Raw genomic sequence first — 26,067 nt, 5'->3', positions numbered from 1 at the left:
GAAGACCCCCTCGGGATTGGTGGTTTTTTGTTTGTTTCTTTGTTTGTTTCTTTGTTTGTCTGTGCGTGGGGAGGCTGCACCCTGTAGGAGCTAAGCTGAATGACAGAAAGCCCCGGAGACTGCCAAGCATGACTTAGTCATCTGTTGTGGTCACTGTCCTGCTGCAGTGGTGGAACTGGGCCTGGTGTCCCCTCCATGCAGCCATCTGCCTCCCCCTTCACTGTTGGCCACCACCTGGGTATCTCACACACACCTCCATACAACCTAGGAAACTGCCCAGAAACTGCCCCGTGGCTTCCCACTGCATGACAGTCTCTATAGGGGAGACAGTGAGACCAGCTTTACAGCCTTCTTCTGGGACCTGCAGGTCCTCCTGTTACTAGTTCCCCGCTGACCATGCAACCCGATGAGTCTCCCCATCCACGGCACTGAGCCACAGCCCTGCCATTAGCTGTCTGCCTGCAGCATAAGAGCCTCCTCCCCTCGCAGCATCAGGGAGCCCTGCCTTGTACAAGCACCTCTGCCGGAAGGGGAGCATGGGGGGGAATGTGTGGCTCTGCTGAATTCTCACCTTGAGCCCACCCTGTGGGCTTTGGGTTCTTTATATCCTGAACACAGCTTTCAGGTGCCAACCACACACACACACACACACACACACACACACACACACACACACACACACACACACCAGGCCCTCTGTGACACATGGCTACCTGTCTGCCACCTGGTGATCCACCCACACCATCCCAGTACAGATGGCCTAACCCTGCTGGTGAGAGGACTCTGTTAGGTCATTGGGTGGTCACAGGCTCAGAGAGGTAGAATGGCCTGCCCTGGCTGTGCAGACTCCAGCCCATGAGGGCTGAAGTCAGAACTTGTGATGCTAGCTCAGAGTGTTGTCCTATCCCAAACCCTGCTTCTCTGCCCCCCCCCCTACCTCCCTCATCCCAAAGCAGCTGGCCCTATGGCAGCCCAGACCTTTCCTGGAACCCAGGCATCTCCCTACACCACATGGGAGCCACTGTGCAGAGAGCAAGAACACAGTGGAGGTCCAAGGCATCCAGAATGCAAGTCTGGGCCCGACCCAGCAGTTTGCATGCACTCTAACCGTCCGGGGTGGCTCCCCGTGCTACCAGAGTCCACTCGAGGGCAGACTCAGACAGCTCTGGCATCCACACTCTTGTTAAGGGCAGGGGATTAGCAGCAGCCACCCAACTCTTCTATGACCTGGAAGTGGTGAGTAAGTTTTGGGGGCTGTGGTGGGTCATGGGAGGCCTGACAACTGCATTTTTGAAGTATTTCTAAGGACTCTAGTGGCCAGATTTGCACATCTCCATGGTTCCTTGATTTAAAAAAAAGGAAAGAAAGAAAGAAAGAAAAGAAAAAAAGAAAGGAAAAAGATGATCTTGGTGTCCAGAACTGTAAAAGCCCCAGGATGTGGCACGCTGCGGCCCCAGAACTGGCTGTTTCAGCATTTGAGTAAATAGTCCCCTGTGGCCCTGTGGCCCCGTGGCCCGTTGTTGGAATGATTTACATTGTGATCTCAGGGCCCTGTTCAGCAGTGGAGGGACCTCAACATCAGTCATTTTCAGAAGAGGCTCCCAGTCTAGCCCTAGGAGCTCCCACCAGAGGCCAGGGGCTGCAGGGGTGGGGGCTGCAGTAGGACACTAGAACCCAGCCCTACAGCTCCGTACCCCCACTCAGCATGCAGGACCAGAGCTGGACAGGAAGTCGGTGTGCCCACGAGGAAGACCCGGGAAATCGGAAAGGAAAGCCTCCCTATGGGCAGCAGTACCGACTGGCTCACTGGGCTGCGCAGGGCACAGCAAGCAGCCTAAAAACAACAGTACGTCTGAGCACTAGACAAGGCGGTGCCAGGCACGGGGAAGTCAGACCCGCACGGGGCAGTGTGGCCCTCCAGTCCCTTTGAGTCAGAGGACACAGTAAGACCTGGGCTCTCAATATCTGTGGTTGAGCCACTGGAGGGAGCTGGAGCTGGAGAGTATGTTTGCTGTGCCCCTTTTAAAACTGAAGTCAGTGGAGCGGCCACCTAAGGGCCACAGTGTCCTCTCTTTACACCACAGGCAAGCATTTTTGCTCCTTTTGAACATTGTGACGTTTAAATGATCAGTATTTCGAAGTGTACAGTTTTGGCTGAGAAGGTGGGGTCTAGTGTTGTCTCCCATGATGTGTACTACTGCCACTCCACCAGGAAACTGGGCCACCTTCCCCTGAGGACCCTCCATTGGTCACAGTCCCTGTGATAAGCTGAGGTCTCTGCCATCCAGCATCTGAGATGATGACCTCAGGCCATTCTCTGCAGACAGCTGTGTCTTTCTGTGGGTTGAGCTGGCGGTGGCCCTATCACGTTGGGTAGTGTCTCAAACCTCTCCAGGCGGCAGTGGAATGCAGGTGCTGGGCCAGAAAAGGCTGTCCCCACTGGCCAAAGCAGAGCTCCAAGGCCAGCCTCAGCCCGGCCACCCTCATGTGTCATGATAAAGCAGCAGGCATCATGGGAGTGTGGAGTGAGCCCTGTCGACCCCCACCTCCGCACAAGGAAGAAGGGCCTGGGATTGTCTGCCACGTGCCCCAGTGGAGGCTGGAGGAGGGGCTAGGCCTCAGAGAGGAGTGGATGCGAGGAGAGCAAATTGGAGAGGGCATCCTGCCTGTCAGCACGGCGGTGTCTCCATCTGCTCACCTGGGAGTGCCAGGCTTCCCTTCTTCCATGCTACCTGAGTCTTGGCCACTGCAAAGCTTGTTGGCACTGGACATCACCACCACAGTTAGCAGTTTGGCCAACACAGTAGCCCCCCTCAGCCCACTCTATTTGTCCAGAAAATGGCTAGGCTTACAAAGCTGCACCCCGCTTTGTACTCAGGGAGGCCTTTGGCTGGATGGCCACACCCACCTGGTTACCTTCCCTGGCTATGTGGACTACTTGGGGCAACCACTAGGCTGGAGCATCCAGACCCAGCTCCTCTGAGTCCACCCCTGCAGACTACATGGGGCAGAGCCTCCCTAAAGTCCACTCTTGTTAATGCTGGGCTCTTGTAGGCACAGACCTGGCCTAGGTGAGTCCATGCTGGTGGCTTGAAGACTCCTTGTGGGAGGGTGGAACACAGCCCGGCGTTTTCCATAGAGTATGACACTCTGAGGGTCCACTAGGGCAGAGCTGGAGTCTTGTCTGGTTACACAGTGTAGGCTGGCCTCCAGGGTTCAGAGTCCTGTGCTCACTCAGGACTCAGCATGGGGACAGATCGCCTCACCATAGTGGTGAACTGGCAGTGGGAGCCAGCCCCCTGCCCATCTCAGTGGAATTGCCCCTGGTTTGTGGGTTTAGCTTCTGAGCCAAGACAAACGCCCTGCTGAGACTGCCTGGCTGCTTCCTGAGATCTTCCAAGGAAGAATAAATAAAGACAGGCAGGAAATCACACAACGACGCCCAGGGGAAAGGCAGGAACGAGAATGGTCAGAACACACATGGACCAGCAGCTGCAGCCCCAGGGGATTGAAGAATGCAGGCCTTGGCTCCTTGTCCCGGGCCAAAAGGAGCAGCAGCCTCTGTCACTCAGAGAGCAAGGGTGGCGGTCAGCTTTGCCAGGGAGGTCACTGGAGAGGATGCAGGAGTGTGGGCAGGCTGCTCTAGCACCTGGGAGAGAACACTGCCCACCGGTGCTGGCTGGGTGGAGTCCAAGTTCCGAGTGGCTTTGGTGTCTCAGGGCCAATGCCCGCACTATACAGACTGCCCACTTTGGGATTAAAGGCGTGTGCCACCACACCCAGCTGGGTCTTGAAGTTTCAATCCTGCCAGGGCTCATTGGTTCAGTCACCTCCCGGGACCCACCATTTCTCCTTATCCTGCCCAGCCACAATCTGCCCCAACAACACACACTTAGAGCTGCTGGTGATGAAGGCTGCTGTGGCCCTAACTATGAGAGCCAGCCCTGCTCCTCCCCTGGCTCTGCTCCTGCTTCAGGCCCCTGCAGTTTGAGTCAGGTTGTGTTGGGACAGAGGCAGGGCTAGCTGTCAGTGACCAGCAGTACTCCTGTTCGAAGAGTGAGCCTGAGAGGAAGATAGGTGATGACCAGGTGGAGTAGGAGGAACACAGGTCAGCGTCACACACTGACTTCATCCGTCCTCTGTTGGCCTGGGGCGCGGGGTCACCTTTCCTGGCTCTCTCCTACCCTGACAGGCAGGCAGGCGGGGGAGGATGAAGTTGCTAGAATTCCTATTGACCCTTGTCCTTAGAGATGGTGAGGAATATGGGGGTTGTGCCATCAATGGTACAGGGACCTCATGTCACCTCATGTGGTGCCCTTTGCAGGAGCCAGACCTGGGAGGGCTATCTTGGGTCCAGTGTTCACCACTCACACTGGTTGCAGGATGAGGGCAAGCTCCCTGCTCTCTCTGCCTAGCTCCAAGCATTTGCGTGGGTGCTCCCAGAGTGCAGAGGGAAGAGCTTCAGGAAGTGTGCACACGACGGCTCCGCCTCCGCTTCATCAGCAGCATCACGGCGCCTGCAGCCTGGACACATGCTGCTTCCTGCCCCTCTGAAGGGTGAATGAGTCCCCAGGGTCCTGAGTAGATACTGCAGGGTGGGCTGGGCTAGAGGCCCTGGGCCTGATGCCAGCTTGGCCTGCCATGCAGCTAGCTCACTGCAGCTCCCAGGGCCTGCCCTGAGACCTGGGCTTTATGCCTTTGCTCCCACACCCCACAGGCCTGGCTCCCACATCAACCATCCCGTGAGGGCCATTGTCCACATATGAAGTGAGCTCTTTGTCTGACCAAGTACCCTGGGGGTAGGTAAGGGGGATCTGCTGCCTTCCTGGCTTGGCTGGGGAGCCCCCCAGGGCTGTCACAGTCTGGGCAGGAAGCCTGGGGCTGTGATGGATGCTGCTGAAGCTCTAAGAGGCCTCCCTGGCTCCCGCAGCAGCAGGCTCCAGGCCCACTGGAGTGCTAGCAAGGGAGGCCAGGTGGAGCAGGGGCCAGCAGAAACCCATCCTGGAGCCTGGGCAAGGGAACTGGCACCTCTCGGAGCTCCTTAAGTAGGTGCGAAGCTCTAGGATACTCTTCCCATCCTGGGCTCTGAATTCAGAGTGGGGTGCAGGTCACGCATGAATCCAGGACTCTGGATTTCTAGTACTAGCTGCTGCAGAGCCATAGGGAAGGCTAGCACTTTGCTTACTCCTCACACTTAGCAAGTGCCAGGCACCGAGCCAGGCTAGAACCCCACCCTATGCCACTCTGCTGGGCTGTCATGGATTGGCTCTGGTAGGCCAGGAAAGGGCAACCAGAGAGGACTTCCTGGAGGAAGTCCCTCAGGGGCCCAAGATGAAGAGGAATAGGGAGAAGCATCTCGGCTCCAGGGAGCTGCAGGTGGGAAGCACACAGGGAGATAGGTGAGACCACAGGAGGGGTATGGCCTCGTCAGCTGACACCCTGGTCAAGCTGCCCCCCCAGGAGTGGGGAGATGCCGCTACCATGGCCCACCAGTCTCCCCGATGCCTCTGAGCAATATCCAGGGGTTCTGTCGAAGGAGAGTGGGTAGGGATCCAGGGATAATGCTGTTTCCAGAAAGCCAGGGTAAGAGTTAGCCACATGAATGGGATGAGGCAGGAGAGCAAGGCAACATTCATCCAGTCCATATAGAGTACTTTATGTCTAGTATGGGCCTGCTGGGGATCCAGGGATGTCTCCCAGCCCAGGACTGGTTTGTGCCCAGCCTTACCCTTGCCAGAGGAGGGCAACCTTCACATACTTCAGGGGCCTGCTCCAGCCACAGGGGTTGTAACCACCATCCGTGCCAGATGCTGAGGCCAGGTCACTGGAGGTTTAGTCACCGTCACAACCTAACCACACACAGGCAGAAAGAAAGCCGCACTTCGAGCCAAGAGAGCTGTGTCTGGCAAGGAGGATGGAGGCAGGACAGGGGCTCGGGCCCTATGTTGGGCTGGGTGCCAGTAGCCCACCCCTAGGAGCCACCATGAAGCATGGGGTCTACCTGGTGCCCTTTCTCAGTCGAGGCCCAGCCGTGCCTGTGGGTCCACCACTGAAATCAGCCTGCAAGCGGGGCTGGAGCCAGCCACTCCCGGGGCTCTCCTTTGAGGACAAAGGAAGGGAAAGCCTTTTCTAAGCTCCCTGGGCTGGGCTGGCCGGAAGCTGAGTGAGCACAGCTCTTTGGACACTTGTAGGATCTGAACTCAGAGCACACAGACCTGGGGGAGCACATGCTCTGCAAAGCCAAGTCTTGGGGTGTCATGGGGGAAACCAGTATTATGGTGGAGATACATGAGAAGCAATTAAGCTGCTGTGTCAGGGAGTGTACAAGGAGCAGCAGTGAGGGGGGTGTCTTTAGGGGGGGCAACATTGATGTTGGGATGCCACCCACCACCTGTCAAGGCTAGTCTAATCAAGGCCTAGGCCCCAGTGTAACGGGGGAAGACCTTGTGTGCTTCTAGAGCAGAAGGTAACCTGGTCTCTGGAGAGTCCCCCAGGCTTGGCCACTTGGGTCTTAGGGAAGAACAGCAGCCAGAGTGGGGTAGACTTGACTCACACAGCTAGAGCACTGTGGCCAGAGTGCTGAAACCAGGCTCTGGCTGGTCGTAGGTGATAGATCATTAGTGGCTGGTGCTGGAGATGCCAGACTAGGCCTCTTCCTGGGCCAACGCTGGGGCTCTTGGACAGGGACAGATAGCACCTGTAGGTCAGGGACTCAGGACAGCTTGCTCAGGTCACAGCACGTGAGTGATAGCAGGGGCCCCACCTGCCCGGCCTCCACTTCTGAAATGCCAACCATTCACAAATACAGACTGGGTTGGAGGGCCCCAGATGATGAGGCAGCAATAACCAGAAGCTCCCCAGGCTTGCCCACTAGCAGATTCTAGACTCTAGGGAGGCTGGCTCCCCCTCAGAGCCAAACTTCTTCCACCTCTCCACACATACAGCTTGGGCCATGGGCCACAGCACCCTATGAACTAGCCTTGCAGCCTCACCCCCTCTGCAAGACCCTGTCCTGCCAGCCTTGCTGGGGGGCATCTCTGGCAAGGAAAGGGACCCCTCACCAGCCTTCTGTCAGCCATGGAGCTTCTGGGCCTGGCCCTTTCCGGTTCATTATCCTGTAGACTGCTTCTCACCCTTCCTAACACTGGGACCCTTTAACACAGCTCCTCATGCTGTGCTGACCCCCAACCATCACATTATTTCGTTGCTACTTCGTAACTGTAATTTTGCTACTGTTATGAACCGTAATGTAAATATCTGATGAAACCCCTGTGAAAGGGTTGACCCCCAGAGGGGTTGTGACCTACAGGCTGAGAACCACTGCTGTAGAACCTTGAATTACGTAGGGTTCCCCACCATCCCCTTACAGCATTGCTCATCAAGGGGTAGGGTGATGTGGTGGCAGGGAGGCCTTTGGGGGTTGACATTCCACTCATAGGACTAACATTGACCTGGCAGGGGGGTCAGTGCTGTCCTCTACCCTCTGACTGTGACCTGGGTCCTTGTGGGGTGCCCTCCCTGGAGGAGACTGCATAGCAGGCAGGGCAGCCCGATCTGCCCGAGGCCCTGCAGGGCTTATTAGTGAAGCAGTGCTCATTGGCTCGGTCCTTAAGCCTCAGATCCACAAAGCCTGTCTGGCCCCTGAGGCTATGTGCACGGGAGGTGTCTTGGGGTTTCTGTGGCTGTGATGAAGCACCCCCAAAGCAACTTGGGGGGAAAATGGTTTATTTGGCTTTCACGTCCAGAATCACAGTCCACTGAAGAAGCCAAGGCAGAACTCAAACAGGGCAGGAACCTGGAGGCAGGAGCTGATGCTGAGGCCATGGAGGGTGCTGCTTACTGGCTTGCTCCTCATGGCTTACAAAGCCTGCTCTCTTATGGACCCCAGGACCACAGCCCAGGGATGGTACCACCTACAGTGGGCTGGGCCCTCCCCCATCAATCACAGATTAAGAAAGTGCCCTACAGGCTTCCCTGCAGCCTGACCTTATGGAGGCATTTTCTTTTTCTTTTTCTTTTTTTTTCCCCCCTTTTATTTTATTTTACAATACCATTCAGTTCTACATATCAGCCACGGGTTCCCCTGTTCTCCCCCCTCCCACCCCCTTCCCTTACCTCCAGCCCCCCTCCCCCCTTTCCCATCTCCTCCAGGGCAAAGCCTTCCCCGAGGACTGCGATCAACCTGGTAGACTCAGTCCAGGCAGGTCCAGTCCCGGGAGGCATTTTCTTGATTGAGGTTCTCTGCTCTCAGATAACTAGCCTGTGTCAAGATGGCATAAACCAGCCAGCACAGGAGGCTCCATGGTGACCTTTGCCGCAGAAACATGGGGCAGAGATGAATTTGATTAGCAGCCTGGGCTTAGCCATCCAGGCAACCATGGAAATGGTTCCAGACCCCTGCCCACCAGAGGATGAGGCCAGGCCAGCTGTTCCTTCACCCCGAAACCTATGTTCCCACAGCAGCTTCCAGACTGAGTCCGCCGTTCTGGGATGGGCAGGCCTGCCTTCGCCCAGGCCACAGGCCTTCGCCCAGGCCACAGGCCTTCCCTGCCCCTCTCCAGCAGCAAAGCCCAGGCTGACGCCTTCTGTGAGGCCTGAGTCACTCGCTTCTGTGCTTGAGAGGACATAGCCAGGCCTGTCTTTGGGTGGCGAAGCTTGTATGATGCAGTCTCAGGATCCTGAGCTTCCAAGGCTGTCTGGATCCACTCAGTCCCCAGCATGCACCCCTGTCCTCACTTCAGGCCCACCTCAGTCTGGGCCCTCACCCCTTGGTCTGTAGAGCCCTGGCTTATCACGGCCTCTCCCTAACCACAGGTGTCTGGTGGCCTGACATGCACCGGCTGGCTGACCGGATCCACCTGGAGGAGCTGACCCGCATTGGCCTCCTGAGTGGCAGTGTGGATGCCATGCTCCAGGTCCACCTGGGGGCAGTGTTCATGCCCCATGGGCTCGGCCACTTCCTGGGCCTAGATGTGCACGACGTGGGAGGCTACCCTGAGGTCAGTGTGCACACTGGTCTCCCTGAGCCGGCCCTTACTGGGATAGAGTGAGGTGGGTTTGGGGGGTAGGGGATGTTGCTGGAGATGTAGGAAAACAGGAGGGATGGGTCTCTCTCTGACACACAGGAATTGGGGGTCCCTGGACAGCACGGTGGGTCGGTGGGTGATCTTCCCCAGCGGCTGCACAGACTTCAGACTTGGGGTGGTGCCTCTGCCTGCACGGCCTCAAGACACAGCTGTGACAGCATCTGTGCAGAGGTTCCCCGAGATAGGGACAGAGTTCCAGCAAACCCTGCGTGTCCTTCACTCCTGCTTGCTCCAGCCCTTAGAAGCTCGGCAGCAGACCCCTTTCCAGCGCCCTAGCTGGCTCACCCCCTGCCTCCTGGGCCTCTGGCAGGAGAGGAAGGCTTGAAGGGCATCTTCAGACAGGGCTCCCTCTCCTCTTACTGACAGCTCGAAGGACCACCCAGTGGGTGCCTAAGGGCTCCTGGGCAGCCCTACTGGGCAGGTGGCTACAGCCCCTCAGGGCCTGTTCCTGCTGCCCAGCCTGGCCTGGTGCCCACCGTGCAGGGGGCGGATTGTGCAATTATGCACTCCCTGGGGCCCACCAGCCAGTTAGCCAAGACTAGACCCAGCCTCTTGGCTGTGGGGTATTTTGAAAGCACTAAGAATGATTTTGGGGGAGGGGGGGATTGCTCAAGAGAAGCATTATTATTCAATTATTTTTTTCTCAAGTGTAAACAGTTAAATTTGGAGAAACAAAATCAGTTTTAATTTCCTAATTTCTGTCCATCCTATTGTGTGCAGGGAGCCAAGAGCAGGCCCTTCCAGACATTGTTAGTTGAGGTTCGTTATTCATTAGTCGCCAAAGTCCTTTTTTCCACCGAAGAGACTTGGCAGCACACTGTTTTCATCTTTTCCAGTAAGCGGCCCTTTGTGCTCAGTCTATTCTTCTGACAGATAAACACTGTGGAAAAAATATGGCTTTTCCTATAAAAGTCGTTTATTTCAGGCCTCCAGACACATCTGGGTCTCTTCTCAGAGCCCCCTCTGCCCAGGCAGAGCAGCAGGCATGGACACCCCTAGCATAGTTGACACCCTAACATAGCTGGCACCCCATCCTTGGCCTGTAGGTCACTTGGACCAGCTCACATCCCTAACCCAGCAGACCCGGGGCAGCTGCTCAGACAGGTATCCCCTCCAGTCTCCCCTAACCTCAGTTGGAGTAATGAGTCTAAACTCTCCTAAGTGGCAGGAAGCTGTACCCCCTCCGCACCCACAGAACAGGATGGAACGAATGGGCCTACTGGGTGTAAGCTCAGTGGCAACTCACCAAACATGCTCAAAACCCTGAGTTCCAGTGTGCTACCCCCCCCCCACACACACACACACCCAAGAGGCACCTCCCACCTGAGCAGAGGCCTGGGGCCTTCTGAGGAGCATCCTCCTCCCCCACAGCCTCTGCGCCTGTTGGTCCAGAGGCTAGTGTTGCAAGGCTGACAATGGCCAGCCGGGGTTCTTCCAGAGCATGGCCCACAAGAGGCGGGGTCCTTTGTGTCCCATCCTCACCTTCATCCTGCCTGCTCACACCAGGTCACAGTGGCTGTCCCTACCCTCACAGAATCCCAGTCACAGACCTCCTTGCTGTGCCCAGCCTTGGAGGCCAAGCCAGCCTGTTTCTGGTTACCTTACGTGAACCGCTAATTGAAGACTGATGTTCTTGGCCCCCAAACAGTCAGAAATGACAGCTCCGTCTCCAGCAGCTGGGCGTCCTTGGAGGAGCCACAAGTAGGGCAGGGCAAACTAGATCCTGACCAGAAAGCTTACTCTGCTGCCCACTTGCTCAGAGGCCCTGGCCACAGGCCCGATGACTGCCCGGGGAGCTGGAGGAGCAGGGCAGAATCGCAGCACGGTCACAGGGCTGTTCCCGAGGGCCCAGGTGTAGGCTGGACACAAGCAGGCACTTACATGCCAGTACGGGTGGTAACAGGCCCGTCCTGATGGCCTGTCCCTTTCTCTACTGAAAAGGCCGACTTGACCTGCAGGAGCCATTCCAGTCCTGGAAGATATGACGAGGAAGGCCTGCAGGCCATGCACCCCCTAAGAGCTTTTTTGGCTTCCCTGGTTTAGCTTCTGACCTGCAGAAGGGCCTGAGTGAGGGCAGCTAGACACCCAGCCAGCCCTGTGGGCCTCCCTGGCAGCTTGGTCCTGTGTGTGTGCATTAGCAATGTCCTGAAGGCAGATCTGAGGGTAGCCAAGGGTCAGAATGCCCTGAATACAGGTGTGGACAGAGAGGGCAGAGGGTTCCTGTGGTCAGACTGGGCTGGATACACTCTAGTCAGAAGAACCCAGGGGGCTGGAGCCAATCCTGTCTGGCTGCCTCTCAATCCTGATAGCCAGCCTTGGGGTGTTCAGTTGGGTTCCGTCTCTCTCTCCAGGGTGTAGAGCGCATTGATGAGCCTGGCTTGCGGAGTCTGCGCACAGCAAGGCACCTGGAGCCAGGCATGGTGCTGACCGTGGAGCCAGGAATCTACTTCATCGACCACCTCCTGGACCAGGCCCTGGCAGACCCAGCCCAAGCCTGCTTCTTCAACCACGAGGTCCTGCAGCGCTTCCGCAACTTTGGTGGGGTGAGTAGCTGGGGGCCCCACATTCTTATTCCCAGAATGTCCACCACCCCACTGGTGCCTGGGAGAAAGGTGGAAGGGCAGGTGACTGTGTTTAGGCCTGGCCACACCCTTTATTATGTGGGCTGTCACAGATACCTTGCCTCTCAACAGGAAGAGATTCTTCAAAAAGCCTACCAGTCCCAGAGGCTCCATGGGAGCACAGTATAAGCAAAGGACCACACAGAAGCCTCCCCCTGTGTCTTCCCCAGAGGCTCTGAGACCAGTCTGTCCTGTCACAGAGACTAGTCCCATCCCTCAGAGAGCTTCCCCCAGGTAGCAGTCAAGCTGGAGCAGGTTGGCACTAATGTGACAAATTAAGGCAGCAGGGACATGATGGCATCCTGTCTGTGTGACGCAGGTCCGTATCGAGGAGGATGTTGTCGTGACTAACAGTGGCATGGAGCTGCTGACCTGTGTCCCGAGGACCGTGGAGGAAATTGAAGCATGCATGGCAGGCTGTGACAAGGCCTTTACACCCTCCTCTGGCCCAAAGTAGAGCAGCTGGGTGCTGGCCTTGTGAACCTTCTCTGTGATGTCAGCCTGCCCATGGCACCCCATCAGCAATCAGATCCTGGAGCTCACAATTGATCCTACAAAACCATCACTGCCGTTTCCAAGGGAGGACAGCATTTTATTAACCTGCAAGATCACATCCCTAACCTTGACTTTGCTTAAATGACTGTTGATTGAAAAAAATCCTGTTCTTAAGTCACAACTCAGTTCTCCTGCTGCCATTTATATCTATGTGCTCAGGAAGGATGCATTTATGTCTTCTCCAAAACAATCAATGTGCAGAATGGAATTTGCAATAAAAGCTTTTCTGAATGGCCCTTTGTACCCAGCGGCTTCCTTTCCTCCTTCCTAGAAGAGCATGAGCGCCATGGGCCAAGAAGATGGCTCACCAGGTGTCAGCTGCAGGAGTCTGCTCTGCTCCCAGGAGTGCCCACAAGGCCCTGTGCCCTCTGCCTCTGCCTTGGACTGGTCTGGGAGACCCAGGGGAGTCCTCCACCAGGAGCTTCCACTGAGCCCCAGGGGTTCTGCTGAAGTTAGTGCACACTGTTCCCAAGCCAGCAGGCACCAGAACCACGAGGGCATTTGGTAGGAGGTCCTGGGGCCTTGATCTCATTTTTATACTAGTAAAGATGGAGCGCGTCGGCAGCAGCACTGCCTGCCTAGCAGCAGGGTGGCACAGGAGAGCCTGCTACCCAATCTGTCTGTTGTACCACCACCCCCAATAGTCTACTGACCCAATTCCATCCCAAGGCTGTAAGCCTCGTGGGCCCAGCTGTGCCTGCCCATGGTGGAACACTTGTCCTCCTCTCTGCTTGACAGTGTCTCAGTCCTAGGGACCTGCCCCGCCCCCAGAGCTGGCTTTCAAAATCGATACAGTTCTGGGTTGCAAGTGAGAAAGGTTCCACCAGGGTGTGGCTCAGTGGGGTGCCCTCCCTAGTACTGCCATGCCTGTGATCCCAGGACTGGGAGACTGCAGGCAGAGGATCAGGAATCCAAGGTCATCCTTGGCTACACAGTGAATTTAAGACCAGCCTGGGACACGAGACCCTTATCTCAAAACAGGCAGGCTGATCTCTATTGAGTTACAGGCCAGCTAGGACTATATAGAGATCGTGACTCCAAAATAAATAAAGTTTAAAAATAAAATAAATGGAGCTGTAATGGAGAAAAAAAAAAAAAAACTGGTCCAAGCTAGAGACTTTTCAAGCAGCCACCAAAGGGTTTATTCACTAGAAATTGGCTTCTTCCTATGGCAATAACACAAAAGTGCTTATGATGTGGCCACAAGAAAATAAAAGCCACCAGAGAAACAAATGCTGATCTCAGTCCCAAAGCACCATTTATCTCATTTACTTCTTAGGTTTACAACATCCGATCTTAGGGTTTCATTGGTACAGATGGCCCATCCCCATTAGACATGGCAGTACGGGTAAACTTGGGCTAACTTTATCCCATGTTCCTAAAGCTGTATCCATCACTCCAACTTCTGCAGAAATTTGTATAGCTTCAAAATTGGATTAGAGACCCTTCCAGAAAGTTCTGCAGTGCTGAAGCCTTCCCCACACTCTGGAAGGGCCCAGTATTAACTGAGCATCTACTCCATGAGACATGAGCACAATCCATATGCTCAGGGCCTGAAGTCTCCTTTGAAGCTTTGCTTCAACAGTACAACATCAGTATTGCCTCAGACAATGAAAGAAAGGAAAAGAACAGGATTGGCCTTGTACAGAGGCCTTGTAAGAATAGACCAAGAAGGGTTTGAAGTGAAAAGAGATGCTGCATTCCAAACAAAGAGCTGCAAGAGGTGGCAGGGAGAATGGAGAGGATGAAGGAAGGGGCCACATACCAGGACTAGGAAGCAGAGGAGGTTCTGGAGAGCGTGTGATACACTGCCATCCAGGAAGAACCATGAGGCATCAAGTCCATGCAGGAGAGGGTGCCGCCTCTGAGCTGGACAGGATTGAGTGGTAGGGGTCTGAAGCAGGCAGGTTCCAGGGCTACACTGAAGTCCCACTTGAGCACCTGACAGCTGCTTCAAAGGGAGGGCTAAGAGTAGGGGACAAGCTGTGGCACAAGACAATTTGGGGTGGGACTTTTTTTTTTTTTTTTTATTGCACAAGGTACAGTTAAGATACTCTTCAGATATGTACAGGCACTTCAAGAACTGGTCATTCTAAAAGTGTTTTTATTAAGACCTGGTTTCATCACAAAGTATAAAATTTTCTAATACAAGTTATTAGCAATAAACTCCAACTAGAGCGGGAGATTCTAGCTCAGTTAGTAGAGTACTCACCTAACATACACAAAGCCCCAGGTTCAAGCCCCAGTGTCACATAAAACCAGATGTAGTGGTACATACCTGTAATCCTAGCACTTGAGAGGTGGAGGCAGGAAGGTTGGAAGTTCAAAGCCATACTTGGCTGCTTATCAAGCTGATGGCCAGCGTTGGCTACATGAGAACATCTCACTAAAACTAAAACCAAAAATTCACAACTAATTCATTCAAACGAAGTAGGATAGAACACACCTACAACTTTTGTTTTTTATTTTGTTTTTGAGACAGGGTTTTTCTGTGGAGCCCTGGCTGTCCTGGAGCTCACTCTGTAGACCAGGCTGGCCTCGAACTCAGAGATCAGCCTGCCTCTGCCTCCCGAGTGCTGGAATTAAAGGCGTGCGCCACCACCAACCAAATCCTTCATCTCCATAATGCTGGGATTACAAACATGAGCCACCACACTCAGTCACACAATTTTCACAATCATGGAATAATTGGAACTTAGTTCCCCAAACACAAAAAGACTCAAAGAATCAGAGGAAAGCATCTATTTTTTTTTTTTCTTCAAACACACAATTCAAACTGATTTCTTGGACTCACGATATTTCTGAAAGCAGCTAACTCACTTCCATACCCAGGTACCATGTAAGTAAAGATGATATTTACTCTCAACTGTACTGTTAGGGACAGGCCTCAGATGGAACCATAGGCTCCAACCACCAGGAGACAGCCCCTTTCGTCATGTCCCTGCTCCAGGATGCAGTTTTAAGTTAGACCAAACAACTACAAACAACTGAAAATACAGTCCAAGTTTAGAGAAAACTACTTCACTGTCTACTCAGGGAAATCCAAACTTGCGCAAAAGCAGCCTGCTGGTCCACGTCCCCCGCCCAGGACAGCAGCAGGAGGTACCTTGCAGGTTCTTAGGGGCCAATTACAAATGAACTTCTTGCTCACCTCCAAGATAAAGAAACTCACAAAGAAAACCAGTCATTGTTCCAAAGGTATTTATTTTTAAATTCGTTGAAAGAAATAAAATTATATTTAAAAAAATAGAGTAATCTCACAAACTGAAAGCCAGGAACAAAAAGAACAAGTTAGTATTTTTCCTGAGAGGCAGATCTGATTAGCTGTATGGAATCTTCCCTAGCCTGTCGCACACACAGGCATCATTGCTAAGGCATCCGAAGCACCCCAGGTGCTCCGTGGGTTGTTGAGGCACAAGGCTTCAGCCCTCCGGTGGGGGAGGGACGGCGGGGCGGGGGAGTAAGAAACATTAAGAGTCGCTGCCTTTCTTATCAAACTGTACATGTTTCTACTTTCATAGATTGAGAACTGTACAAAATGAGTGGGCTCATGACCTGGATTTCAAACCCCAGGTCATTTTAGTAAAATCCTTAAGATTCCAAAATCACCTGACACAAAGAGCCAGACGCACCCAAAACTCCGTACCCCAAACTAGTCAAGGGCACCCATCCCAGGTAACACAGGTGTGGCTAATCCACGCTATAGCTTGACTCCTAAACCACCAGACCTGTCCGCAAGGCAGATCAAACTCTAAAGGTTCCCCAGTGACGACTTACCAAAGCCACTTTACAATTTCCAAAGTCCTACGCTTACCCACTCCCCAAACCTAGTTTCCCTCATTTTACACTGAGAACTCTATCAAGCTCAACATTATTTCCCCTTCAGTAAGACAGTCCAAAGGCCAGCTGACAATGTGTTCTATGTGGAACTGCTTGCTTGTGCTAATGATCTGATTTGCAAAGGTAAGAGCACAGGTAGGACTGATGTGGATGTTCTGATTAGAAATATTGAGCACTGCCTTCCCAATGGCTTAAGTCCTTGCACCAGTAAGCACAATTCCACGAGAATGTCCATTTGTGAAAGCTAGTCTTTGGAAGTAGGAGATCCAATGTCTGAATGCCTACTGTATGTTCAAGTAGGACCTAACTCTATCTCCCAGTAAGTTCATTACATAATATCAATCCGCTGGTAGATTAGGATTGTATGGGTGCATCCTTGTTAGTTATACAAAACATCTATCAATCTTTATGAGCAGATGGCTATTCCAACCAAGGTAAACTGGTGCTGGACCCTAACTTTTAAAAACCCCATTCATTTCTTGGTTCCCTAAAAACAGTGTTGACTCCTGTCTTCGGCACAGTGGCCCTAAAAGGCTATGCTGAGCTGCAGGGCACCAATAGCTTCTGCACAGGAGAACAGAGTCCACACTCTTCTGTCACACTCAGGGAGCAACCTGAGTTACACTGAGGTTACAGTAACCAAGTCTTAGTAGGAAACAGGACCAGAAATGACCATGTTCAAACAAGATTCCCGGCAACACAAACTGTGATCATGCAAGACTCGTGTTTTAGTCACCATCTCAGGAACCAACAAACTTTAGCTGGAACTGTGCAAGACAATCTAAACTACAACACTGATAAAAGCAGGCCCTAGAGATACCCTACTGGCTTGTCAGTTTCACAACACAAAAGTCAATATCCTGAGTCTTATCAGCATTTTCTCTCAAATAATTTATACAGAACATACAAGCATACTAATGGATAAACAGAGGCAACACCACATGAAGTCTGGAAGAACACCTCACTAAACTAGAAAAGAAATTCCTCAAAAAAATAAAAAATAAAAATAAAAAGATTTAGGAAATAAATTAAAGATTGAAACCTTATACTTTCAAGTTTTCTTTGACTAGTCTTTTGAGAGATGGCATGAAGTTGATACATTTTTCTAATAATCATTTATTTGAGATCAAATACCAAAATGTGCCTCTTCACACAAGCACACACACAAAAAAAAAAAAACCTCTGCCCTTAAAAAGCATGGCCCCGTTGGCAGTTATTCTACCAAAAGAATTAGTATTCTTTTTTGTTGTTGTTTGTTTTTTGTTGCTTTTGTTTTTGAGACAGGGTTTCTCTGTAGTCCTGGCTGTCCTGGAACTCACTCTGTAGACCAGGCTGGCCTTGAACTCAAGAGATCTTCCTGCCTCTGCCTCCTGAGTGCTCAGACTAAAGCTTGTGCCACCATGCCCAGCATAAACTAGTATTCTAAATCATGGTCTGTATCATCAAGCCAAGGCATTTTATTTACTAACTTGGCTGTCAAAAAATGGTTTCTCCCCTCCAAACAAACACTCCCTTTACTAGCATGCACAGACACTAAATGTCAGCACACAGTAGATGCTGGTTTTGAAGGACACATGAGAATGCTAATCCAGTAGACCAAAGGACCCGAGTTCAATCCACTCTCTATGCCTTTAAAACAAACAAGGGAGGAAAAAACAAACAAAACACTTCTTTCCTTCCTAAATATAATTTGTATTTTTAACCACCTCTTTGGTGTGACCTGAATGGGGTTTCTTTACTTTGCCTGAAGTTATTTTTTTAAAAATATGTATTTGTTGGGAAAAACAATGCCAATTATGCTAACACAGGTTTATACTAACTATAAAATGGGGCCAAATTATGATGATTGGTTTCTGAAGCCCTAGAATTTACAATACACAATTTAGACTAAAATCACAAGTCAAGGAACACAGATGGAATCCAGCTTTTCTTAATCCAAGGTATTGTCTCATTAAAACCCAAAACCTTCTATATGACCTTCCATTTTCCCATTCCTAGAAAAGAAGCATTTCTGGGGAAGTCAGGATTTATTAAGAATATTAAGGTCCAAGAATTTTGTTTTAACCATAAACCCAAGTTTTCTTTTAGTGCTTCAAAAATCCATTATCATTTAAGACCAGATAAACTACCTGGCTAATCAACTGTTCAGTGCTGAGCCGAGAAAATAACCTCCATGGAACAGGACCACGCTCAGCACTGAACCAAGTGGTGCAGGGTGGTCCCACCTCCACGTTCACGCCACAAAGCTGTGCTGTCTGGAAGGATCTACTGCCCCGTGTTATCAGAATTTGTCGTTGTGGTTTCAGTGCTGATGGGCTGCACGTTGTCTGCGAGGTTGTGTGCGTGCTCAAGAAACAAATCTTTCAGTACACTTAATTCCTTTGTCAGCAACTTAATTTTGGCTTCCAAGCGTTCGTTCTCTTCCTTGAGCTGGTTCACTCTCTGCAGTGTGTCTTGAGCCTTCTGCTTGCTTTTTAATCGGCTCTTTTTCACGGCCATATTGTTCCGCTCTCTGCGCTGGCGATACTCGTCACTATTGCGATCCATGGGTGAACTCTTTTTGCTTTGCTTGCTTGGAGGCACAGCTTTGCCTCCTCCCCCAGGCCCGGCGGGCACCAGCTGAGGAACCTGCTGTAAGCCACTGGCATGTGCCTGAGTATGAATGACACTTATTCCGTTCACTCCTGGAGTAGTGGCTGGCTGCGGCAGCTTGCTCATTTGGGCGTGTTCCTTTGCCAACACAGAACAGGTAGAAATCAGAGCAATGTGATCAGCAGAGGTCACACTCAACTGCCAAAATATCTTCACATGTACCTAGTTAGAAAATAAGTTGCATTAAAATATTGGAAATGACAGGATCAAGTAAGATTAAACTTGCATGGACCTAACACAGCAGGCAACCATTAATTGGTTTTGCTGACACAAACAACTGCCGTGTTTCCAAATTTCAAAAGGTAAGCTGGTTCAGAAGCACCATAAGCTGAAGGCCAGCCCCACCTGGGGCTAGCTGTGATTATCAAAAAAGGAAGGAAAACAAAAGCGTAGCACGAATTAGGTAGCACATGTGAGCTAGTAACACTCGGACAATCTGCCAGGGAGAAATCTGAGCTGTCTGGTGTGTGGGGGGGGGGGGGGGAGCATGGAAAAGCAAGTTCAGTGATTGTAGAAGAGCACCCGCAATGAGAGGAAGGCGTTTCAAATCAGGTTAGAATGCTGGATCAGAACGCTCAATCTGCAGAACCCATGAGGATTGGGGTGCCATTAGGATCCTAGCACGTTCCTTATTCAATATTCCCAGGGTGACTTAGCAATGACTTCACCTATTATGGGCTATTTTCTTAAGGTAGGGTATTTTCAGTTGGTTAGTTGATTTGCCTTTTTACATTTTAGCAACCTTAAGTGACAGTTTACTGACATTTACTCAATCTGTTTCTTGTATTTGGGAACGGAGATATCCAATAAAGTACCCCCACGCCTGCATCAGTTTTTCCTTCTTGACACAATCATCGCGTAGCCCAGCAGTTCTCAACATGCAAGGTTGTGACCCCTTTGGCAAACCTCTGTCTCCAAAAACCATTTACATTACAATTCCTAACAGTAGCAAAATTACAGTTATGAAGTAGCAACAAAAATAATTTTATGGGCCGGGCGGTGGTGGCGCACGCCTTTAATCCCAGCACTCGGGAGGCAGAGCCAGGTGGATCTCTGTGAGTTCGAGGCCAGCCTGGGCTACCAAGTGAGTTCCAGGAAAGGCACAAAGCTACACAGAGAAACCCTGTCTCAAAAAAAACCAAAAAAAAAAAATAATTTTATGGTTGCCAGGGGTTACCACAACATGAGGAACTATATTAAAGGGTCATAGCATTAGGAAGATTGAGAACCACTGGCCTAAACATACTGATTCACCAAAGAAAAACTACTAAGACCTGGCTTGCTATGATTGTAACTAATCCCTCTGGCCACCTGTGAACTGTGACAGGTGAAAGCACACCTACTCCATCCCCACGAGAACATGTGTGTCCATCTAGGAGACACAGCACCCTTAGAAATGTAGGAAGCATTCATTATGATCCATCACACTGCTGCTCTAGTTTCCCAGAACTGCTAAAACGACATCAATGGACAAAGTTAGGGAAATTAACTAGAGTTAGGAAAATGCTCCAATGAGTACACCCATGGTTATTAAGAAAAGTCCAATCAGTAAACATCAACAGCTTCACCCAAACTTTGGCCAAGCCTGCTTATTAAGCTGGCCCTTTATTATTTATTACTATTAATCTTTGCCTTTAAATGTCCATGTATCATTACTCTGAATTGTTCTCACAGCCCCTCAGCCAGCCCTGAGCTAGTGGGTCATCTGTTCTTGCTCCAGCACTAAAGCCAGACAGAAAGCTTCCTCCCGAGCCATGATGGATATGGACTTTGAGTTACGCTCAATAACAGACATTTCACAATTTCCCTTGAAAATGATTATGTGGCCTAATTTCTCTCCCACTTAAAAGGTAGTTGTTCAAAATAAAGAAAGTAAACAAATTAATTAAAAAATATGAAGTGGGTATTCAATATTAACTTAAGCTACCCTGGCTGCCATGAACGCTGTTGCTTATCAAGTTGGTATAATGTGTTTAATCCAAATTTAAGGACTTGTAAAATTTAATACTTCTCCCAGGATTCTATTTTCTTATATTCTTATTCTTCAAAGCTAATCTCTACAGTCAATTTGTCCTACCTCAAAGATAGCCAATGATCCAAAGAAGTGCAGACTAGAAACCAGATCCCGTCTGTCCTTGGCTCTGGCTCCATCACTTCCACCCTGGACACACCACCCCTTCCCTCCTGTGAGCTTCAATTCCCCCCTCTGTACAGGAGGGATGTGGAAACGGTATGATGCCACAGCTAACAAAATACCATCAACTCTAGTCACTACCTACTTATTCACAACAGGCTCCAAATGCAGGGATGGTCTGCCTATTTCTGAACCAAAGATAAAAGAATGGGGTAGGGTTCTAACTACTCTTACTAAAGTTCTAACCAGAACAAAGGAGAGGTTTTGAGTGAGTCTTTTGGCTAGAAAAACAAGAGTATTGTTTATTGAACCTACAAACTTGCAAGAAAAAGGGAGAGGAAATAAAAAGTAACTCATGATTGTTTAAAAAAAAAAGTAGGCTGGACAAAGTGGTACATGCCTTTAATGTCAGCCTTAGGAGGTGGAGTCAGGTGGATCTTCGTGGCTAGCCTGGTCTACATAGCAAGTTCCAAGACATCCAGGGCTATGTAGACAGATCCTGTCTTTAAAAAAAAAAAAAAAAAAAAAAAAAAGGCCAGGCAATGGTGGCACACACCTTTAATCCCAAGCACTCAGGAAGCAGAGGCAGGCAGATCTCAAGTTTGAGGCTACCTAGTCTACAGAGTGAGTTTCAAGACAGCCCTACACAGAAAAACCCTGTCTTGGGAAAAAACAAAAACAAATCTTCAACCAGTAGATAAGCCAAAAAGGTAACTTAAAATGAGGAGAAAACAAGACAGAGGATCTCGGGGCTAACTTAGCAGGCTTCAAACAGATCAGCTTTGGCTTCGCACTGAACACACTTGTCTCTGTGTCTCTGTTCCGTCCACAGACACGGGCTAAGCTCTCCAGCAAAGCAGTCTGACATTTAGTATCTGGCTATTTAACCCGAGTCAAAGTCTGGCTCCTGGATGGACTAATCTATTCCAAAGTTCAGTCCACAGGAGCAAGGTGCCGCCTTCTTCCTCTACTTGGCCATCACCCAGGAAGCAAAGGAGAGCTGAGGGGCAGCCCTCACAGCGGACCACGCCATGAGCACCGCTCTGCAAGTGCTGACTCCCAGGCTGCCAGCCTGGGGGACACGTTCTGGATGCGGGCTTTCAGGGTCTTGTTTTAGGGGAGCTCCCCAGGATTTCAGTGACACTGACCACAGAGAACTATGGCTGCATATAAACGATCAATCTTAAGAATGTGGGGCTAAATGAAACGACTAACAGATTTTTTTCAAAAGTAATTTAATTCAAATAATGCTCATTCAAAAGGGTAAAACAATGAAACTTTGAAATGTTAGAATAGTAAAATAAAATGGAATTTTTCTCAATTTTTACTTAGAACAATAAACCTGTACAGAATTTTCCTAGTGTGTCATTTTTTTCATAAACCTGGATAGAACGTATTTCCCCATGAGCCTCTCAAAATAAATTTTTCACTCAATTTCCTTAATGAAGGTTGAGTCTTCAAAATTACAAACAAAAATCTATCGCATCTATTGTCCCTCTTAATGCCACCAAAATTACCTCAGGCTGACATCATCTCTCAGGGGCCCTGGTCTCCGGTGTAGCAAGCAGCCTGGGCTCTCTCCACTCACTAACTAGACTACCTAGACCAGTGCTCTCTCCACTCACTAACTAGACTACCTAGACCAGTGCTTCTCCACCTTACTAACGCTGCGACCCTTTAATGCAGTTCCTCATGCTGTGCTGACCCCAACCACGTAATTATTTCCATTGCCACAAGTGTAATTTTGCTACTGTTATGAATCACAATATAAACATCTGTGTTTTCCAATGGTCTTAGGTGACCCCTGTGAAAGTGTTGGTTGTCCGACCCCCGAAAGGCCTGAGCCCTGTGCACAGGTTGAGTCAGTTGCTCACCTAGAGCAATCTTCCACTCAAACCTCATTATGTCCCAGCTCTCCCTTATGCTCAACTCAAGACCTCTGCACTACCAAGTGCCTCCCCAATGGTCTGTTTTCTTCTTTGTGCTTGCTGTCCAGTCTGCTCCCCAGTTTCTTTGGCAACTCCAGCTTCAGTGTGTCTCCCTGGAGACTGCTGGAGGCAGGGTCCATGAAAGAGGACACTCCTTCAAGGAGTTCTGTGTAAGCAGTCACTGGAGTTAAGTGAAGAAAAAGTATGCTTGTTTGGATGCTATCCTTTAAACATATTCACAGTACTACTTAGTACATTCAAAACAAAAATGTTGTTTATAATTATGCATTTATTAGAGTTCCTGTTCAGGTTTCATTTTTTTTCTTTTTCTTCTTTTTTTCCCCTTTAATGGCAGGGCAGGACAAGGGGATAGGTAGGGACCAATAAACTTAGTCATTACTGAGTGAGGCAACTTTTGACCAGGTCCTGGGTCTCTTTCTCATGATCTCAGGAGGGAATGTTCCCAGGGGTTTTCCCGGGGATCATTTAATTTACCAGGGATGAAAGCACCTCTCAAAGATCACAGAACCTGGCTGACAACCATGGCGTGCTTGCTTGTGAGAATTTAAAGGATACTGGGGGAGGGGTGATGTCTGTTCCCACCTATTTGTTTCTGATAGGTAATAAAAATAACTGAGCCAGCCAAGCATGTCCACCAGAGGCAGGAAACAGGCTCAAGTTTTTCTTCAGCTCAACAGCATCCTGTAATTATTTACAGTTTTTCAGGAGCAGGGAAATAACCCCAGGAGTTGCTTATCAAAAATACTACTCAAGTGGCAACAAGTGAACAGACCTTGGAGCTCTCTGAAGGCTAGGGGTGTGGCTCGGAGGAAAAGGGGCTTGCCTACCATGTATTGAATTCTTCTATGTAGACTCCCTCAGTAGAGAAAGCCCTTTCAGTGCTTTATTTCAAGTTTCCCTCTGTGAAGACAAGTCTGCATTCAATGATAATATATTCAAATAAGGATTCAAGTGGGTGGAAACTTGGAGACGCAACCCACAAAGGTTAAAACCTTTCTAAAATTGACACATCTTATGATGCAGCTTCCCCCCACACACACACACACAAAAACAAAACCAAAACCAAACACACACACACACCACACACAAGAGAGAGAGAGAGAGAAATAAAGAAAGAAAGAAAGAAAGAAAGAAAGAAAGAAAGAAAGAAAGAAAGAAAGAAAGAAAGAAAGAAAGAAAGAAAGAAAGAAAGAAAGAAGGAAAGAAGGAAAGAAAGAGAGAGGGAAAGAAAAAGACCCACCCTCAAACAAGAGCAAAACTAAACATGCCAACCTTCTTAGGACCAGAAACACACAAGCGCACTTGGAAAAAGAGGCCATCCTTCCCCTCACACATGCATGCTCAACCTCTCCACCTGGATACCTCCGCTGGCTCTTTTCCCGCGTTCCCTCCAGCCGTGCTAAGAAAAGACTTCATGGCTTGACCTTCTGCTTCTAGTGAACTGGTGGTCGATGCGCGATTTAGGATGCCCTCCCCCCTCCCCCTCCCAGTGAACTGCAGGACACGCGACCGTCTCTAACACCAAAGCCCCCCTTGCAACGTTATGTGTTTAAAAAGCAAGTGCTTTCCCGGGGTGGTCACTAGGTTGTTAACTCCAAAGAGGACCCGGGCCCTCCCCGCCCCGACCGAGCTGTTTGGGAAGCGACAGGAAAGAGTCCTAGGTGGCTCCAAAGATTCGGTCCACCTTCTATTCTAGGAACACCCTCCATCCCCAGGGGCCAATGCGCGCCGGGCTTGTCACGCTGCACGTCGCAGGGGGCCGGGTTCTGGAGGGGCCACCTGGTCCTCCATCCCTTCCCCGACGGCGGCGAGGGGCGCCCGGGGGAGCGCGGGGGTCGGCGCCAGGCGAGGCGGCGCTGGGCCGCAGCCAGGGATGAGCTCAGCCCCGCCGGGTGTTGCCCGCAGGTTGCATCAGACGCCGCTCCGGGCCCCCGCCCGCGCCACCAGCCGCCAGGGGCCTTCCGAGCCAGCCTGCCGATTCGGGCAGGGCCGGGTCTCCTCGGGCCGGGCCGGCACCTACGCGAGCGGCGGGCTTGGCCGCGGCCTCCACCCCCGACCCTCTCCGAGCAAGAGCCCACGGCCTCCTTACCTGCGCCTCCGGCCGGCCCGCCCGCCCCCAGGCGGCCTCCACTCCGAGCGGCCCCGCGCGGCGCGGCCCGACCCGACCCAGGCCTCGCAGCCCGCGAGTCGGCGAGGAGGAGCGACGGTTACGAAACCGGCAGCCTCCGCCCGTTCCGCCACCGCGGCGACCGGCTTTCCCCTCCTCGTCGGGTCCGCGCGCGGCCGCCGCCGCCGTGACCAATAGAAGCGCTGATCTGAGAGCGACGCGCTCGCCGCTCGAGACGGGCAGCGCCGCCAGCCAATCACAGGCCGTGTGGCGGCGAGAGGCGGGCGCGCGGCGGGGGCGGGACCGGCGGGCGTGGTGGGCGTGGCGGCCCCGGCGGTGGCTGCAGGCGCGCTCTGTGCTTCACCCTTTAGGCTGCTGGCGCTGGCGGGCGGCGGCCTGAGCTGTGGGAGTGACCCGCACACGGAGAGAAAAAAGTTCTGTCCCAAGAAGTTGGAGGCTTGAAAAGACGATCACCTTGTGAGGGCCTCACCTGCCTTTGGGAAACGACGTTTCCTGAGATGGATTTTTGAGTGACTGAACTTTGTGTTTAGGCCTTAGGGCCCTGAGACTTTTACAAATTTAATTTTGACAGAAGCAAGTTAAGGAAAAACCCTGTCCAAAGTCGAGTTAGCACACTTGTCACACTTGAGGACTGCGGACTCCTGTGGCTCCCTGTCAGATCATAAGTATGCTCGCCTCTGTGAGGACGGTGATGGACATGGCATGGTCCTTTAACAGTGACTAGCAGTCCTGGTTCTCCCGAACAGTTCACAGGAGGATCGAAAGCATTTTTGAAAAACAGGAAGCAGCGCTCTGGGTGGAGGGCAGAGCCCGCCTGATAGGTTTGATTGCTTCCTCTTTAGCAATGCTTATCATTCAAAATTCACTAGCTTTCAAAGAGGAAATGTTTCTTCATCACCAAGGCCAGGAGAGCAGCTCTCCACCTAAGACTGCTTCGAGGAATCCCTGGGAGATGAGAATACCTGCAAAAAGGGAAAAAGAGAGAGAGAGAGAGAGAGAGAGAGAGAGAGAGAGAGAGAGAGAGAGAGAGAGAGAGAGAGAGAGAGAGAGAGAGAGAGAGAGAGAAACCACAGAGAGAGAAACCACAGAGAGTGAACCCTGA

At 51.2% G+C, this 26,067-nt stretch overlaps 2 protein-coding genes across 2 annotated transcripts in view; one reads left to right on the top strand and one right to left on the bottom strand.

The window, feature by feature from the left end:
• Pepd (peptidase D) overlaps positions 1–12,495 on the top strand; it is a 136,207-nt gene extending 123,712 nt beyond the window's left edge. Inside the window, exons 13-15 of the mRNA XM_006985003.4 lie at positions 8,815–8,999; positions 11,438–11,629; positions 12,027–12,495. Of these exons, the coding sequence (XP_006985065.1) occupies positions 8,815–8,999; positions 11,438–11,629; positions 12,027–12,164 (515 nt within the window). The 3' untranslated portion in view covers positions 12,165–12,495. The remainder of the gene's footprint in view (positions 1–8,814; positions 9,000–11,437; positions 11,630–12,026) is intronic.
• A 2,951-nt stretch (positions 12,496–15,446) lies between these two features.
• On the bottom strand, positions 15,447–25,057 carry Cebpg (CCAAT enhancer binding protein gamma). The gene is made up of 2 exons (XM_076577755.1): positions 24,927–25,057; positions 15,447–18,916 (listed from the first exon to the last, which is right to left on the bottom strand). The coding sequence occupies exon 2, from the start codon at positions 18,818–18,820 to the stop codon at positions 18,368–18,370; it is 453 nt and encodes a 150-aa protein (XP_076433870.1). The 5' UTR covers positions 18,821–18,916; positions 24,927–25,057; the 3' UTR covers positions 15,447–18,367.
• Positions 25,058–26,067: the final 1,010 nt, after the last annotated feature.

The sequence above is a fragment of the Peromyscus maniculatus genome, chromosome 1 (genome assembly GCF_049852395.1).
Source record: "Peromyscus maniculatus bairdii isolate BWxNUB_F1_BW_parent chromosome 1, HU_Pman_BW_mat_3.1, whole genome shotgun sequence".
In the NCBI taxonomy this organism is placed as follows: Eukaryota; Metazoa; Chordata; class Mammalia; order Rodentia; family Cricetidae; genus Peromyscus; species Peromyscus maniculatus.
Note: the sequence above shows the minus strand (reverse complement) of the source record. Positions and strands in the feature narration are given on the sequence as shown.

Excerpts from the sequence above, each read along its gene's own strand:
- Cebpg (XM_076577755.1), bottom strand. The coding sequence starts at position 18,820 with ATGAGCAAGCTGCCGCAGCCAGCCACTACTCCAGGAGTGAACGGAATA.